A 12,525-nucleotide genomic window follows, 5' to 3' on the forward strand; every position below is an offset into this window, starting at 1 on the left:
TTATGAAAAGGATCGTGAATAAAGACCTTACCTTGCTCGCTCAATGACAGTATAATAGTTGACTCTGATCTGCAGGGACTCCAACCTTGACAACACACTCATGAACTGAGAACGACTCACATAGACTCCAGTACTTTCATGATTGAATTTATTCTGAAAATGGAAAGATTGACATCATCTATGATAAGGATTCATAGATAAGATGATTGACATCACCACGATAAGAATTTGACTGAAAAAGCTAAAGCTGAAAAAGAGAAAGAACTAAGCACATGATAGGCATGTCCTGATATGATGACTTCCAAGCTCCTAAAACACTTTGTACATCATTACAGAGCAAAGATGAGATATCAAACATGAATACAGTGTACATACCTCCGTGAAAAAGATCTCAACCTTCAGTTCCTTGCCCACTGCAGGCTGTTCACTCACAACGTGGGAAATTGTCATGTTGTTACCCTGAAGATAAACAAGTTCAATTTTGAGAACGTGACTTTTTTCAGGAGGCCGTTATTTATCATCTTCAATGAATGACATGGCTTTTGATTCAACATGAATGAAAAAACAAACAATCATCGCTGGTCCCAGCAACAAAATCTCCCGTTTGTGGAGAACATGAAACTTACCATGAGAATAAGATCCGAGCTGATCTTGCCACGACTAGTGCCATCGTTTGGTATGTAAAACAAGATAGAGTAGGTCAGCTTGCCACCGTAAGATGTCACCCGGTTCCCAAGGTACTCCTTCGGTGCCACCCAGTACATGGGCATGGTGGCATCCTTGGCCCCCTTCGTGGCGTCAAGGGTCAGTTTCCGGTTCGCTTGATATATTGCTGGCTCGTCGATGTTGGTCACATTCCAACCACTCATAGTGGTGATCTGAAAAAAACCCAATAGTTTACAGGATTAACACAAATTTACATGCACACTGGCTGTTTAATCGAAGTCTTTCAGGGGTCCCACTTGACAAGAGATTCAAGTTGTGATCATAATCCATCCACCAAATTCCTATCACAGAGGTCAACATGTTGAAAAGAAAAAGATGATGATGCTAGACACATCAGCAACTCAATATTGCCACAAATTTCATAATTGCCCTTTTCTTTCTCTTTCAGCCGAACATCATTAAACTAGGCAAATTGGCAAGCGTTTTTTTATTCTAGTCATTCAGGTTCGTTGACCCTGCGTAGTACTTGAGAATCTCCTTTATCTCAACCCTACATACCTCGGCCCTCCGATAGTTTGAACTGCGACACCTGTCAGTTGTACCAAAGCAGAAACACTTGGTGCACCCCATAGGATTCCTCTCTTCAAGATAGTATGTGCCAGCCTTGCAGCGGTCACAAAGCCTGCCTTCAACGTTCTCCTTACAGATACACTCAGCAGTCCTCTGGTCGCAGACGTCATCAGTCGTGCCACGGGCATCACAATTGCACTTGGCACAGTTGGGAAACTGGTAGAAACCAGCTTTGCAAACGGAGCAGGTCCTTGCATTGATGTTGGCTTTACAACCACACTGGCCAGTGTTGACGTCGCATGACATGTTGTTATTCTTGATTCCCTCTGGATGACAGTTACATTCCTCACATCCAATCAATGGATCGTAACCGAACGTGTTAGCCAGACAGATATTACAGTTTGGACCTGTCACACGTGGGGGACAGATACACTTCCCTGTTTTGTGATGGCAGAGACCACTTGGGCAATTACAACCTGCGATGGAGAGAGACATGCTTATTTCAGGAAATCTGAAAACCAATATTTGTTAGGGGAAGAAACAAGTGCATGGCTGAGCTTGCCTGGCAGTTTATGCTCTGAAAGACCTTATGGCTTTTCCAGAAGAAAATGCTCACGTCCTTTTAGGGCACTGTGTGAAAACTTCTGGGCAAATTTGTTGAGTTTGGTTGGAGATTTGCAAATCAATTAGACATTTTTTCTTCATTGTGGCCCTTTGACGATTTTGTGGGCTGGACAGGGGCCAATTTTTCTCTTCTAAAAACGATGATAAGCAAATAGAATAGTAGGTATTACTTACGTTGACAATTAGGGAATCCATAATAGCCTGTCTTGCACAGGGTACACTTCCTACCGATAATGTTAGGTTTACACTGACACTGCCCACCAAACTCTTCACACTCAAATCTCCTGGAGCCATCGGTGTCACAGTTGCATTGCTCTGCACCGTTGTTGTAATCAGTGGTAATGGAAAACACGGACGTCTTGCAGAATTTAGATGAACTATCCCTAAAAATTCGTATCATACACTTTACTAATAGGACAGAAACTGGGACATGACAGGTATAAACTCCTCGGCCCCAAATCTTGAGAGATTGTAGCTCTTTAACTGCTCTCCTTCCTGCCGAGTGACTTCTCATGTCCCCTCCGAAAACAATCCTTCAGGACACTAACACCCTCTTCTTACAGAATCAAGAACTACAATGACACCCCTACAAATTGTGAATTGCTCAGTTACGTCCTCTCTGACAGCTGCAGGAATCAGGTTGTACTTTACTTACTTGACGTCCCATCCATCTCCGGCACATTCCGTCAAGAAGTATCCAGAGTTATCAATCGGCTGCCAGTCAAGATAATCAGCCTTGTCTGTTGATGACGGGATGATGAGGAAGTAATCCAGCCAGACAGTATTGCCCTCTGTGTTGTTCAAAATGACCTTGAAATCCTTCTCCTGAAGGTCAAGTGAGTCTGGGATATCGGTGCCCTCAAATGTGATAGTACCACGGCATCCAGTGACGCTTGGGCAGTAATCAGCCTTGAATATACCTAGAGGTGAGAAGAGATGAAATAGTCTCAGGAATGACTTCAACCTGTTTATATTAGGGACATTTTGAATATGTCTTGAGTAATGCAGCCTTTTTCCAAAAAGCACATCTTGTTAGGTTCTATTTACTGCACTTGGATATCTGACATGTCCTTACCAGGATATATCTTCCCTCCTACATCGACGTTGACCTTGACCGTCATTGTGGGCTGGTACGGCTGATAGTAATGGAGGATATAAGTGTACTGCCCTGGACGCGACACTGACCCATCAATCGTCACAGTAGGCTGCAGATGAAGAAGATGCAGTGTTAGTCAAGTGACAACATGTGATGAAGTTTGTGAAAATTCAAATGGATTTTCTTTTTCACGGACATATACTCTTAGCAAGGTTTTTCAACTCACCTTATCTTTGTCCAGTTTAATGACCTTGACCCCAACATCAACGATACCAGGCGGCAGATCATCTGGACCAGACACGCTATCAACATTGTCCCCACCTTCCAGTTCAATCTTCACACTCGCCCCAGACAACCAAGAGCTTCCAACACATCTGCAAGTTGACATTTATACATTCATTGACCTAGAATTGGGAATTTGCTTAGAAACCAATAATCATCTACATGTATCTCCTTATTTATCTCCTTTCAGGAAGGCCAATCCCTGGAATGGATTACCTATTACGGTGAAAAATCATGAGTGAGCCAAGCACAGACTACTTACTTCTTGTTGACCATGACACACTTGAATGTTGGCTGCAGGAAGTTCACATTGAAGACACTTCTTGGCACAGCAACGACTGAATCCTAAAAGGAGGTATTTACACCATTATACAACATGAATCAAAATGCACTTCGCTAATGGCAGTAAAGAAGCATTTAGTTACTTAGAAATCAGGAATGTCCACATCCTCCATTTATAGACAGCCAGAGGACACTTGCGTATACAAATTTGATGAGATTGACACAACAACCAACTTCCAGCAGCAAGACAAGCCTCCAGAGGATGAAGAAACAACGACATAAACAGTTATACATGTACTTACAATAGCGACATCCACGTCGTCTTCACCATCAAAGCTCAGAGTGACGTAGTCTGTTGAGATGTCATAGAAACCAACACGGCCATTGGTGACATTGGTAACCACAGCCCGGCAAAGAGAACTGGAATAAACAGGAATGAAAAGCACAATTTTAGAATGTCATGGAAAACAATCTCGGTACCCCATGCATTGAGTTCTCATTCCTTACCCTAGTCAGGGAAAATAACTATCTTTTAGAATAAAATACCATGACAACTCTCAATCCTACGCTAAAAGACCCTTTTTTTACCTGAATTTGCAGGGTGGCAGAAGCACCTTGCCCTTATCCCTGTTGACAGTAGACGCGAGATTAACATCCAGCACCTGCTCCTTGATCGTTTCCTTGGGAGTGAGATAGTTCACAATCAGAATATACTGGTCCGGGTCAAGGCCAATCAGGTCCAAATACATGCCAGGCTGCAAAAGTAAAGAAACCATCTTAAACCAAAGCGCAAATAATTTAAAGCCTAACACAAGATGTGCAGCTGTCCAGATACCTTCACCATTAAAAACGGACGCAACAGCTTGTTATGCATGGCTTTGTGGTCTAAATGTCGTAAGTGATATGAAACCACTAGGACCTTACATGGCCTCAGGCATTCTGCCTGCTTTTAAAGACTAATGCAACTCACCTGACTGATATCTAGAATGGCCATCGACGGCGTCTCCAGATCTTCCAACACAGCAGTGTCATCATAGACCTGGGTTCTGTGACGCTGATTGTCCTTGGCAAAGTAACCATTCTCACCGCGGAACACTTTGTATGTTTTGACATCCACGTACACGTAGTGGATGCATCTGGAACATAAGATGAATCTCAACAGATGACAATGCAATCAGTTACTTCATCATCATTATAAGGGACGAGTGTTCCTTGGGGAAATTTTCCGCGTTGTTATTCCATAAGCACTTCCATGAGCACAACTCAAGGGGTAATGCGTGCCAATCCCAAGTTCTTCCAATGCATCTATACCACCTGCAGAACTGAGGCAGACTCAACAACATACTACTTACGGAGGATCCTGGAGTGGAACAGGGCAAGCATCCTTCACACGCTCCTTCAAGACTGATGCCTGGAAGTAGGACTCAGGCAGCAGAACCACATAATCCTGTAATGATAATGGAAGATCCCTAATTAGCTCACTAACCAGTAAGTGGAGTGCACATCAAAGGTGTTGATGCCATAACAGTCCTCAGCTGAGTCATAATGAACAGCAAGTGTGTCTTACCACAAAGATATCCTCTTGAGTCGTCAGAGCAACGCTCCACTTCCCAGGATTCATGACAAAGCCAGTCGGGACGGCCCCCATGGTGACGGTCGCCATCATAGGAGTTGTGGTCGACTGGAAGTTGATTCTACTCTTCTGTTTGTCATCGCCACTGGATTCTGGCGTGACAACGACGGTGCCCGGCTTGCTGGATAGGTTACGGTTGGTGTAGCGGTACAGGATGTGATAGACATCAGAGGTGTCGATCACAACATCAACAACTATTGTTGGCTGAAAATGAAGCATCAAAAGATTAGCAGAGCATAAAATCAAGTTTAGTCTTAGTCAGGCAGACTCACATCCAAGACAAACAGCAAGTACATATTGCGTATGATCTTTGATATTCCCTTCTGCTGTACCTTCGATTGAGAACCTAAATCACCACACTCACCTGAACCCGTGAGAAGATTGCGTATCCCCTCCATGAGTATTTGGGCAAGATATTTTCATCAAAACCGAATCGAACAGCACCACCACTTGGTGTGCGGCCATCTTCCAGTTCATAATTCTTCTGGTGAAGGTTGGGATAGAAGTGGGTTCTATCAGGGCTGAAAATACCAATTATGCCAACTATCATAAACAATTCAATGTGAATTCCCAAGTTTTACCATCACAGCATACCACAAAGTCAGTAGTAATACTATTCAAATAGTGACTTCTTGATACACTCTGCCATAGTCTGCAGCATGAACAGGCATATGTCATTCTTCAATGTTGGGAATCATGTCCATCACCTTCAGTGTTTCAATTCAATTGAAGAGATTTCGCTCAGCCTCTCGAGAAGCCAAGCCCATCCTAAATAGTACAATACTACTCCTTGGGCAACATACCTATCACAAGTCTTTCCGGTAACCCTCGGTCGACAACGGCACTGACCGGTTACCTTGTCACAGTTGTTGTCCCATGCACCTCCAATGTCACAGCTACAATCTGTCAAAAAAACAATATCACAAACCATCAAGCAAACAAGCGCAATTTACAAGCCTAATCAAACAGTCAGCTTTGAGATGCAAATACAAAGCTATGTCTCTCGGATATAAATGCAGTACTTGGGTATTTTGACAGTATGCCCAAACAATCAGTATTACAACACTGGTCACCAAACAACCTCAGGAAATCCAAACTTGGGTACAGCAAGTCAATGAAGTCTGCACTTCAAACACAGTACAAGAGTCCTTCTTGAGACCTGACCAAATGGAAGCCTTCCGAGAAGACTTCTCACTTTCTTAATCTAAACGTAGCAGGATGTGACCCTCTTACCATGACAGCCGAAGATGTTACTGGCAGTCAGCTGATACGAGCCATCCTTGCACTGGTTACACTTCTTTCCTTCGGTGTACAGCTTACAAAGACACTGTCCAGTTTTGAAGTCACACACCTCACTACCGCCAATGGTGCCAGCCACATCACAATCGCAGCCTGGAATACAGACCAGTATATCAGAGGGAGAGTGGAATGTAAAGGTGAACTGAAAGTAGTCGGGCTAACAATCCGAGAGTACCTGGATTGCTCTTCGGTCTAGAGGCCCCTGTGTCTTCTCAGATTAAAGAAGAAGATAAAATTTTGCAAAATATTACGAGCATAAGGAGGAAATACCTACTGTCACAAGCCTTTTGGTTATTGATGTTAAGGTTCCAGAAGCCCGGCTTGCAGGCATCACAGGTATGACCACGGACCCTATCCTTGCATTCGCAGAGTTGACCGTTCTGATGGGTGCCGCATCCACCTAATGGCAGGCCAGCAATCTCCTTTGCTCCTGCTGGGTTACAGTTGCATTCTGAAAACAAAGAAAAGTCAAAATGATAAGAAACTGATTCATGATACCATGCATTCAGTTCTTTATCTCGCCTTCAATGATACCATCAGATCAACGAATTTGGCTGTAGTCCTCAGATTAGCCTTTGTCCGTCGTCTGGCAAGGTCGTTTGGGACTTTGGTAATAAATTGCACTCAATTCTGAGTATACTGAACTGTTTCTGGCCCTCACAATATAATAGTAACATCTTACCTTCACAGACAGGGTAGTTGTAGAAGCCTTCCGTACACTGGTTGCACATGAGACCTTGAAAGTTGCTCCGACAATTACACTGGCCAGTCACCTGATCACAGGATACGGCCACAGATCCGTAGATGTCACATGAACAAGCTGCAAAAAGCAATCAAAAGGTGTTCATTTTGAGTCTGGTAGTTGACACGTTGTTTTAACATGGCCTTCAACGCTGGTGATCAACAGTTTCATGCAGAAGCATGTACCAGGGTATGTAGATAAACAACATGTAGCATCACAACGGATTCAACCTGAAGGCTACAGAGTTATGTTATGACATTATTGAGTTTAACCCTTTCACCCCCTTATCACAATATCATAGAGAATATTCCTGACACTACTTACGTTTACACTCTGGGTATTTGTAGTAACCAGGTGCACACCTGTCACACTTGGGTCCAGCAAAGTTGACCTTACATTGGCACTGGCCAGAGCTGCTACAAGATGCATCACGAGAGCCATCCTCAAAGCATTCGCACTCTGAAAAAGTGAGAATAGAAGGAAATGTGATTAAATCTACACTTTACAATACAGACAAGTACTTTGAGTCACTATTCGTTCCGTCACCCCTTGTTAAGTATCTGAACAGTTAGATGTATTTTGCAATCTGAGTAGACTGCAACAGAAAGCGTTGTTGGATCTTTGCTGGTTTGCTAAATCACATTAACAAGAGGCCTGGCAGCTTGGGGTTAATGAGCTACAGAGTGGTCAGACACATGAGATATCGTGGTACAACCAGACAAAGATAAATCCTTCTACAATATCACAGAGAGTGGAATGCTTTTTTAGTGACCAACTTACTTGAACACGTTGGGTAGTTGTAGTATCCAAATGCACACTTGTCACAATGTGGAGCAGCAAAGTTTTCTTTGCAGAGACATCGCCCATCCTCCTTGCTGCAGATTCCCTCTTCACAGCCAGTCGGGTCGCACGTGCAGACTGAATCATAGGCAATACAGCATCAAAGATATGAACTCACTTTCAGCAGTTCGAGTTTGAAATGCATCTCTGAGGCAGCTGCACATTTGCAGTTTTATGGAATAGTTTTTCTCTCTCAAAATATGTTTCACAATGTTCTTGTTATCAAGATTACTTGTTTGTGCAAGGACAATCACTACACTTTCAGAGCACCTCAACACAACAGAGGAGACCAAAGAAAACATCGTGTGCTGATAAAGAAAGTAAAAATATAGTAGTTTACAGTATTGACATACAGGTATATAAAGGGGCTCTAAGCCAAAGGATAAACAAAGTTAAAATGGGGTTGGCTAAGTAGGTGATTATAAAGAGAATGTCCACTTACATTCACAAGTAGGGAAACCAAAGTATCCATCGGTACACTCGTCACACGTCCTGTTCCCAAAGTTGTTCCTGCAGGGACACTGTCCATTTTGTGGGTCACAGTTACGTCCAACAGAGCCATATGTATTACACTCACAGGCTGAAAGAGAAGAAATCGACTAACAGTAAGACGACTATCAAAGGCATTCAACAGGGCAAAATAAGCTTCCACTACATCAGAGATTTTCATTCTCAATTTGCTAAGGTTACCAATGTGCTGAACTTAAAACCAAATATATCAGAATTACATGAATGATGATAATTTCTTTACACAAAAAGCAATTTCTAAGGGCGGATTCTACACAAAAAAACCACCTTATACTGGTATACTTACGCATACAATCTGGGAATCCGTAGAAGGCAAAATTGCACTGGTCACAGTTTGCCCCGATGTAGTTTGGCTTACATGGGCATTGTCCACCACCAACTTCACAGATGGAGTTCTCTGTACCATTCACATTACACGTGCAAGGTACGCACGAGGGGTAACCATAGTAACCACGTGCACAACTGTAAGGTTGAAAAATATCATCATAGGATTCATTCACACTGCAGTTGAAGAGAGGTTACACAATTTTGATGATTGTCAGACCTTTCAATATCCATGTGTGTAGTGGCAACCACTTACACTTTTTGGAAGACATCTACCATTTAGATCAGGGCATTTTGGATTGAACTTTACCTGTCGCAGTTGTCACCAGCAAACTGCTCACGGCATCTGCACTTGCCAGTACCGGGTTCGCACTCTCCAGTAGAGTAGACATTGTTACATCGACATTCTGAAAGACAGAAGAGAGATATGAGATGGTTTCTTGGGGGCTACCACCATCTTTTTGGCCATTTCAGAGCCAAAATATATAAGACACATTGTTTTAAAGCTGGAGCGGGCCGGGTGGGGGGGGGGGGGGGCTGCTGCCACAGCCCTGTCTCATTTTGTAACAACTCTTTTCTCATGTTAATCACTAACCAAGTGCAAACATCACAGCCTCTGCAGATAACCTAGATTCAGATATAAAACATCCATACATGATATTCAAAGATGCAAAGGGTGACCCCATTATTGCCATTGAGCCGACATTTGGATTAGAAAAACTAACTACATTCCAGGACAAATTTAATTTACAATCAAACTGGCACAATTAGGACGTGATAGAATATCAAATTAGAATGGGTTCATTAGTAGGCCTAGCCCATAGGCCAGGGAACATTTTCCATTTTCATCTTCAAACATGAACTACATAGGTTAACTGCGAATGAATTGCACAAAAGTTTCAGCAAACACTTCTTTTTACACAGTGTATAGGCCTATCTAGAATTCAAGTACAGCACTTCTTTAAAATCTCACAACGAGGTATAACGCCACAAAATTTCAAGGTGGTTTGGACCTTGTTTTATTGTAAGTAATTGGGTAATCCCAAGACCAAATAAAGCTAATACACACAGAGCTCATGGTTTAATTTGAACCCCTTGAGAACACAATACAGAAATATCCAAAAGCCTTTCTTTGCCACTAAAGTTCCCCTTAAACACGTCTGGTTACAGAACTACCGACTCCCTTACAATATTACAGAGGCCTATTTCATAACTGAGTGATATTGTGAGACAGTGGCACCATTTGAAGTTGTTGAGATGTAGGCCTGACAGCGATGCCATGATATACATAATGGTTAAATGATTTTATCAAAGGTTCAGCTGTTCTGTCAATTTGACAATTATGGGTGGTCTAAGGCTGAAAAAAGTTGCCCAGGCATAGATCTGAATTTAACACTTTCAGGCTTGGGTCAAGCAAGCTCAATGAGAGCACACTGGGAAACGTATACTGCACCATATCAGATTTGTGAATTTCAAGCACAGTGAGTCATGCACTTTTAGGCAAATGGTTCAAGTTTTCTGTTAGTCCTCCTTGAGAAAACATGTGAAAAGCATGCACATCAACTAAACCCATGCTGTGCAGATCAGGTTTGCCAGAGAAGGCATCATCCCTCTCTGCCATGAATTGAAATCTTTGCATCAAATAATTTACGAAAGGCTTACCCCTGCAAGCATCAGTTGAGTTCATTGGTACTCCATCTGGCCTGTAGTAACCGGGTTTGCATTCATGACAGTTGATGCCTTGGGTGTTGTGCTAGAAGCAGATACATATCAATAATTGTGAATACCTGATGGGAGAAAATATGTTGCATGGTTTGAAATAACCGAATAAGAAATATTTCTGTACTTTTAAAATTTCAAATAGGCCTACAATCAACACTGAACTGAAGAGGATGACAGTGAGCCTAGCTAAAGAAAGAGCCTTTCAAAGTCTTCAAGGAGATCTTTTCATTTCGACTTGACAGAGTAACCATCATACGTTGCCCTACTTCCGTTCTCCTGTATTTTAGTGTGCAGTTTCAGCTGTGGAGTTTCACAACAGTCTTTGGCATTACTTAGTTTTTTATGCTAATATGGCATTGAGAAAGCAAGAGTCTACCACTCTTCCCTTCCCTTTACGGAATGAACTCATCCACAAGTGAAGGTTTCAGATTTCAGTTTCCAGCAGATTTTAGGTCAGCTACTCAGGATGGGGCTAGAGGTCACAGGAAGACAAACATTCCTGTCTCAAATTCCAGCCTACCATGTGAAGTTGCTTTGGTGTACTGTCATGATTGTATGTGTCACAAATCATCTTCCACTGATATCTTAGCTAATATGAAAAAATTCAACTCGATGAAAAAATTTTTAAGTCCAAATATTTTTTTCACTTGATTTTATTTCTGCCCAAAATGAAGAGACATCATTATTTTTGGACTTTGAAAATTTTTCAGAATTTTGAACTTTTTTTATTACTGAAAGGTATCTTTGATTGACCACAAGTACTCTTGTCTATCCACAATTTGACCCAGGGTCACATACACCAGGTCAAAAGAGTCCTCCAGATCAAACAAGCAATTGAGAGATAGTTGTGTCAATAAGAATGGGAATCCTTTTCAAATATCATTCATACATAAGGAAATCAGGACAAACTCGTCTTTGACAAAAGAATACAATACAACACATTTGCGTTAGGAAATACTTTACAAAGAACAGGCACATTCTCAGGCCCAGTCTGGCAAATGGAATCAAATGATATCCGAGAAGTAGGCTCACAGCTATTCTTCTGGCAAAAGTTTATAAAATTCTGATAAAAATGAACTATTTTGAGAACAGAAATTTTGATCAACTCGAAAGCTAAATGTTAGTGTCTCTGATGATTCAATTCCAGCCATAACCCTGGTGCCATAGTGTTATCTCAACAAGACACATTTCCTGACAATTTCCTTCCCATTTCCTGACAAGGAGTGTGCATGGCGGCCAGAAGTCATAGAGTACAATGGAATTGATCAAACCTTACTACTAACTTACCCTGCAATTCTGGCAGATACCACCCCCCTCGTATTCGCCAGAAATGTCCAAACTCTTGCCTTCTAGATCTGTTATTTCATCATAGAAACACTCATTTGAATGCTCATGGCAGTTGCAAGCTTGAAACAAAAGAAAAGAACACCTTTTTCATGTGAAAACATTGACTCTCAGTCATTTAGATGAACACTAGGTCTTGTTGTTCTTGCTTCAGTCAATGGTGCAGATCCAGGCAGAAGTTCACAAGTCATGCACCCCACAATACCGAAGAAAATGTCTGAACTCAACTGATGTAAGAACAAAAGCTTTCCCTGAGAGATACATCCTCTTACTTAGACCTTTTTACCTGTCCCTGAGTTAGGACAGATTGCATGTTCAGTTGGTTGAGAGAAGAATGGAACGTACAGGGGTTGCTGCCATGTTAGATTCGACAAGGATTTACCAACCAGAAACTGCTGATAGCCTATAGTTGCATGAGAAACATATTAGTAGTCTCAATGAACTGCATACCTGAAGGAATATCTATGCAGCATCTAAAGTGTTGAAGCTATATTGACTGATCAGACACACAGACAGGTAAGGCACCATCAGATACCATAGAGCACAAAACAGTATAGTACACAAGCTGGTAGA

General features: G+C 42.0%; 1 protein-coding gene across 1 annotated transcript in view; it reads right to left on the reverse strand.

Moving 5' to 3' along the window:
• The window catches only part of LOC135485972 (laminin subunit alpha-like), a 33,538-nt gene that overhangs the window by 17,410 nt on the left and 3,603 nt on the right, over positions 1–12,525 (reverse strand). The window contains exons 5-30 of the mRNA XM_064768405.1: positions 11,896–12,014; positions 10,549–10,639; positions 9,197–9,293; positions 8,849–9,024; positions 8,477–8,614; positions 7,975–8,112; positions 7,519–7,653; positions 7,135–7,272; positions 6,727–6,903; positions 6,387–6,545; positions 5,957–6,056; positions 5,518–5,674; positions 5,088–5,357; positions 4,873–4,967; positions 4,491–4,656; positions 4,109–4,275; positions 3,823–3,940; positions 3,501–3,583; positions 3,183–3,330; positions 2,936–3,065; positions 2,516–2,780; positions 2,035–2,243; positions 1,225–1,712; positions 627–878; positions 376–459; positions 32–153 (exon numbers count right to left, since the gene is read on the reverse strand). Of these exons, the coding sequence (XP_064624475.1) occupies positions 32–153; positions 376–459; positions 627–878; positions 1,225–1,712; positions 2,035–2,243; positions 2,516–2,780; positions 2,936–3,065; positions 3,183–3,330; positions 3,501–3,583; positions 3,823–3,940; positions 4,109–4,275; positions 4,491–4,656; positions 4,873–4,967; positions 5,088–5,357; positions 5,518–5,674; positions 5,957–6,056; positions 6,387–6,545; positions 6,727–6,903; positions 7,135–7,272; positions 7,519–7,653; positions 7,975–8,112; positions 8,477–8,614; positions 8,849–9,024; positions 9,197–9,293; positions 10,549–10,639; positions 11,896–12,014 (4,222 nt within the window). The remainder of the gene's footprint in view (positions 1–31; positions 154–375; positions 460–626; positions 879–1,224; positions 1,713–2,034; positions 2,244–2,515; positions 2,781–2,935; positions 3,066–3,182; positions 3,331–3,500; positions 3,584–3,822; positions 3,941–4,108; positions 4,276–4,490; positions 4,657–4,872; positions 4,968–5,087; positions 5,358–5,517; positions 5,675–5,956; positions 6,057–6,386; positions 6,546–6,726; positions 6,904–7,134; positions 7,273–7,518; positions 7,654–7,974; positions 8,113–8,476; positions 8,615–8,848; positions 9,025–9,196; positions 9,294–10,548; positions 10,640–11,895; positions 12,015–12,525) is intronic.

Source organism: Lineus longissimus, chromosome 4, assembly GCF_910592395.1.
Source record: "Lineus longissimus chromosome 4, tnLinLong1.2, whole genome shotgun sequence".
Lineage (NCBI taxonomy): Eukaryota > Metazoa > Nemertea > Pilidiophora > Heteronemertea > Lineidae > Lineus > Lineus longissimus.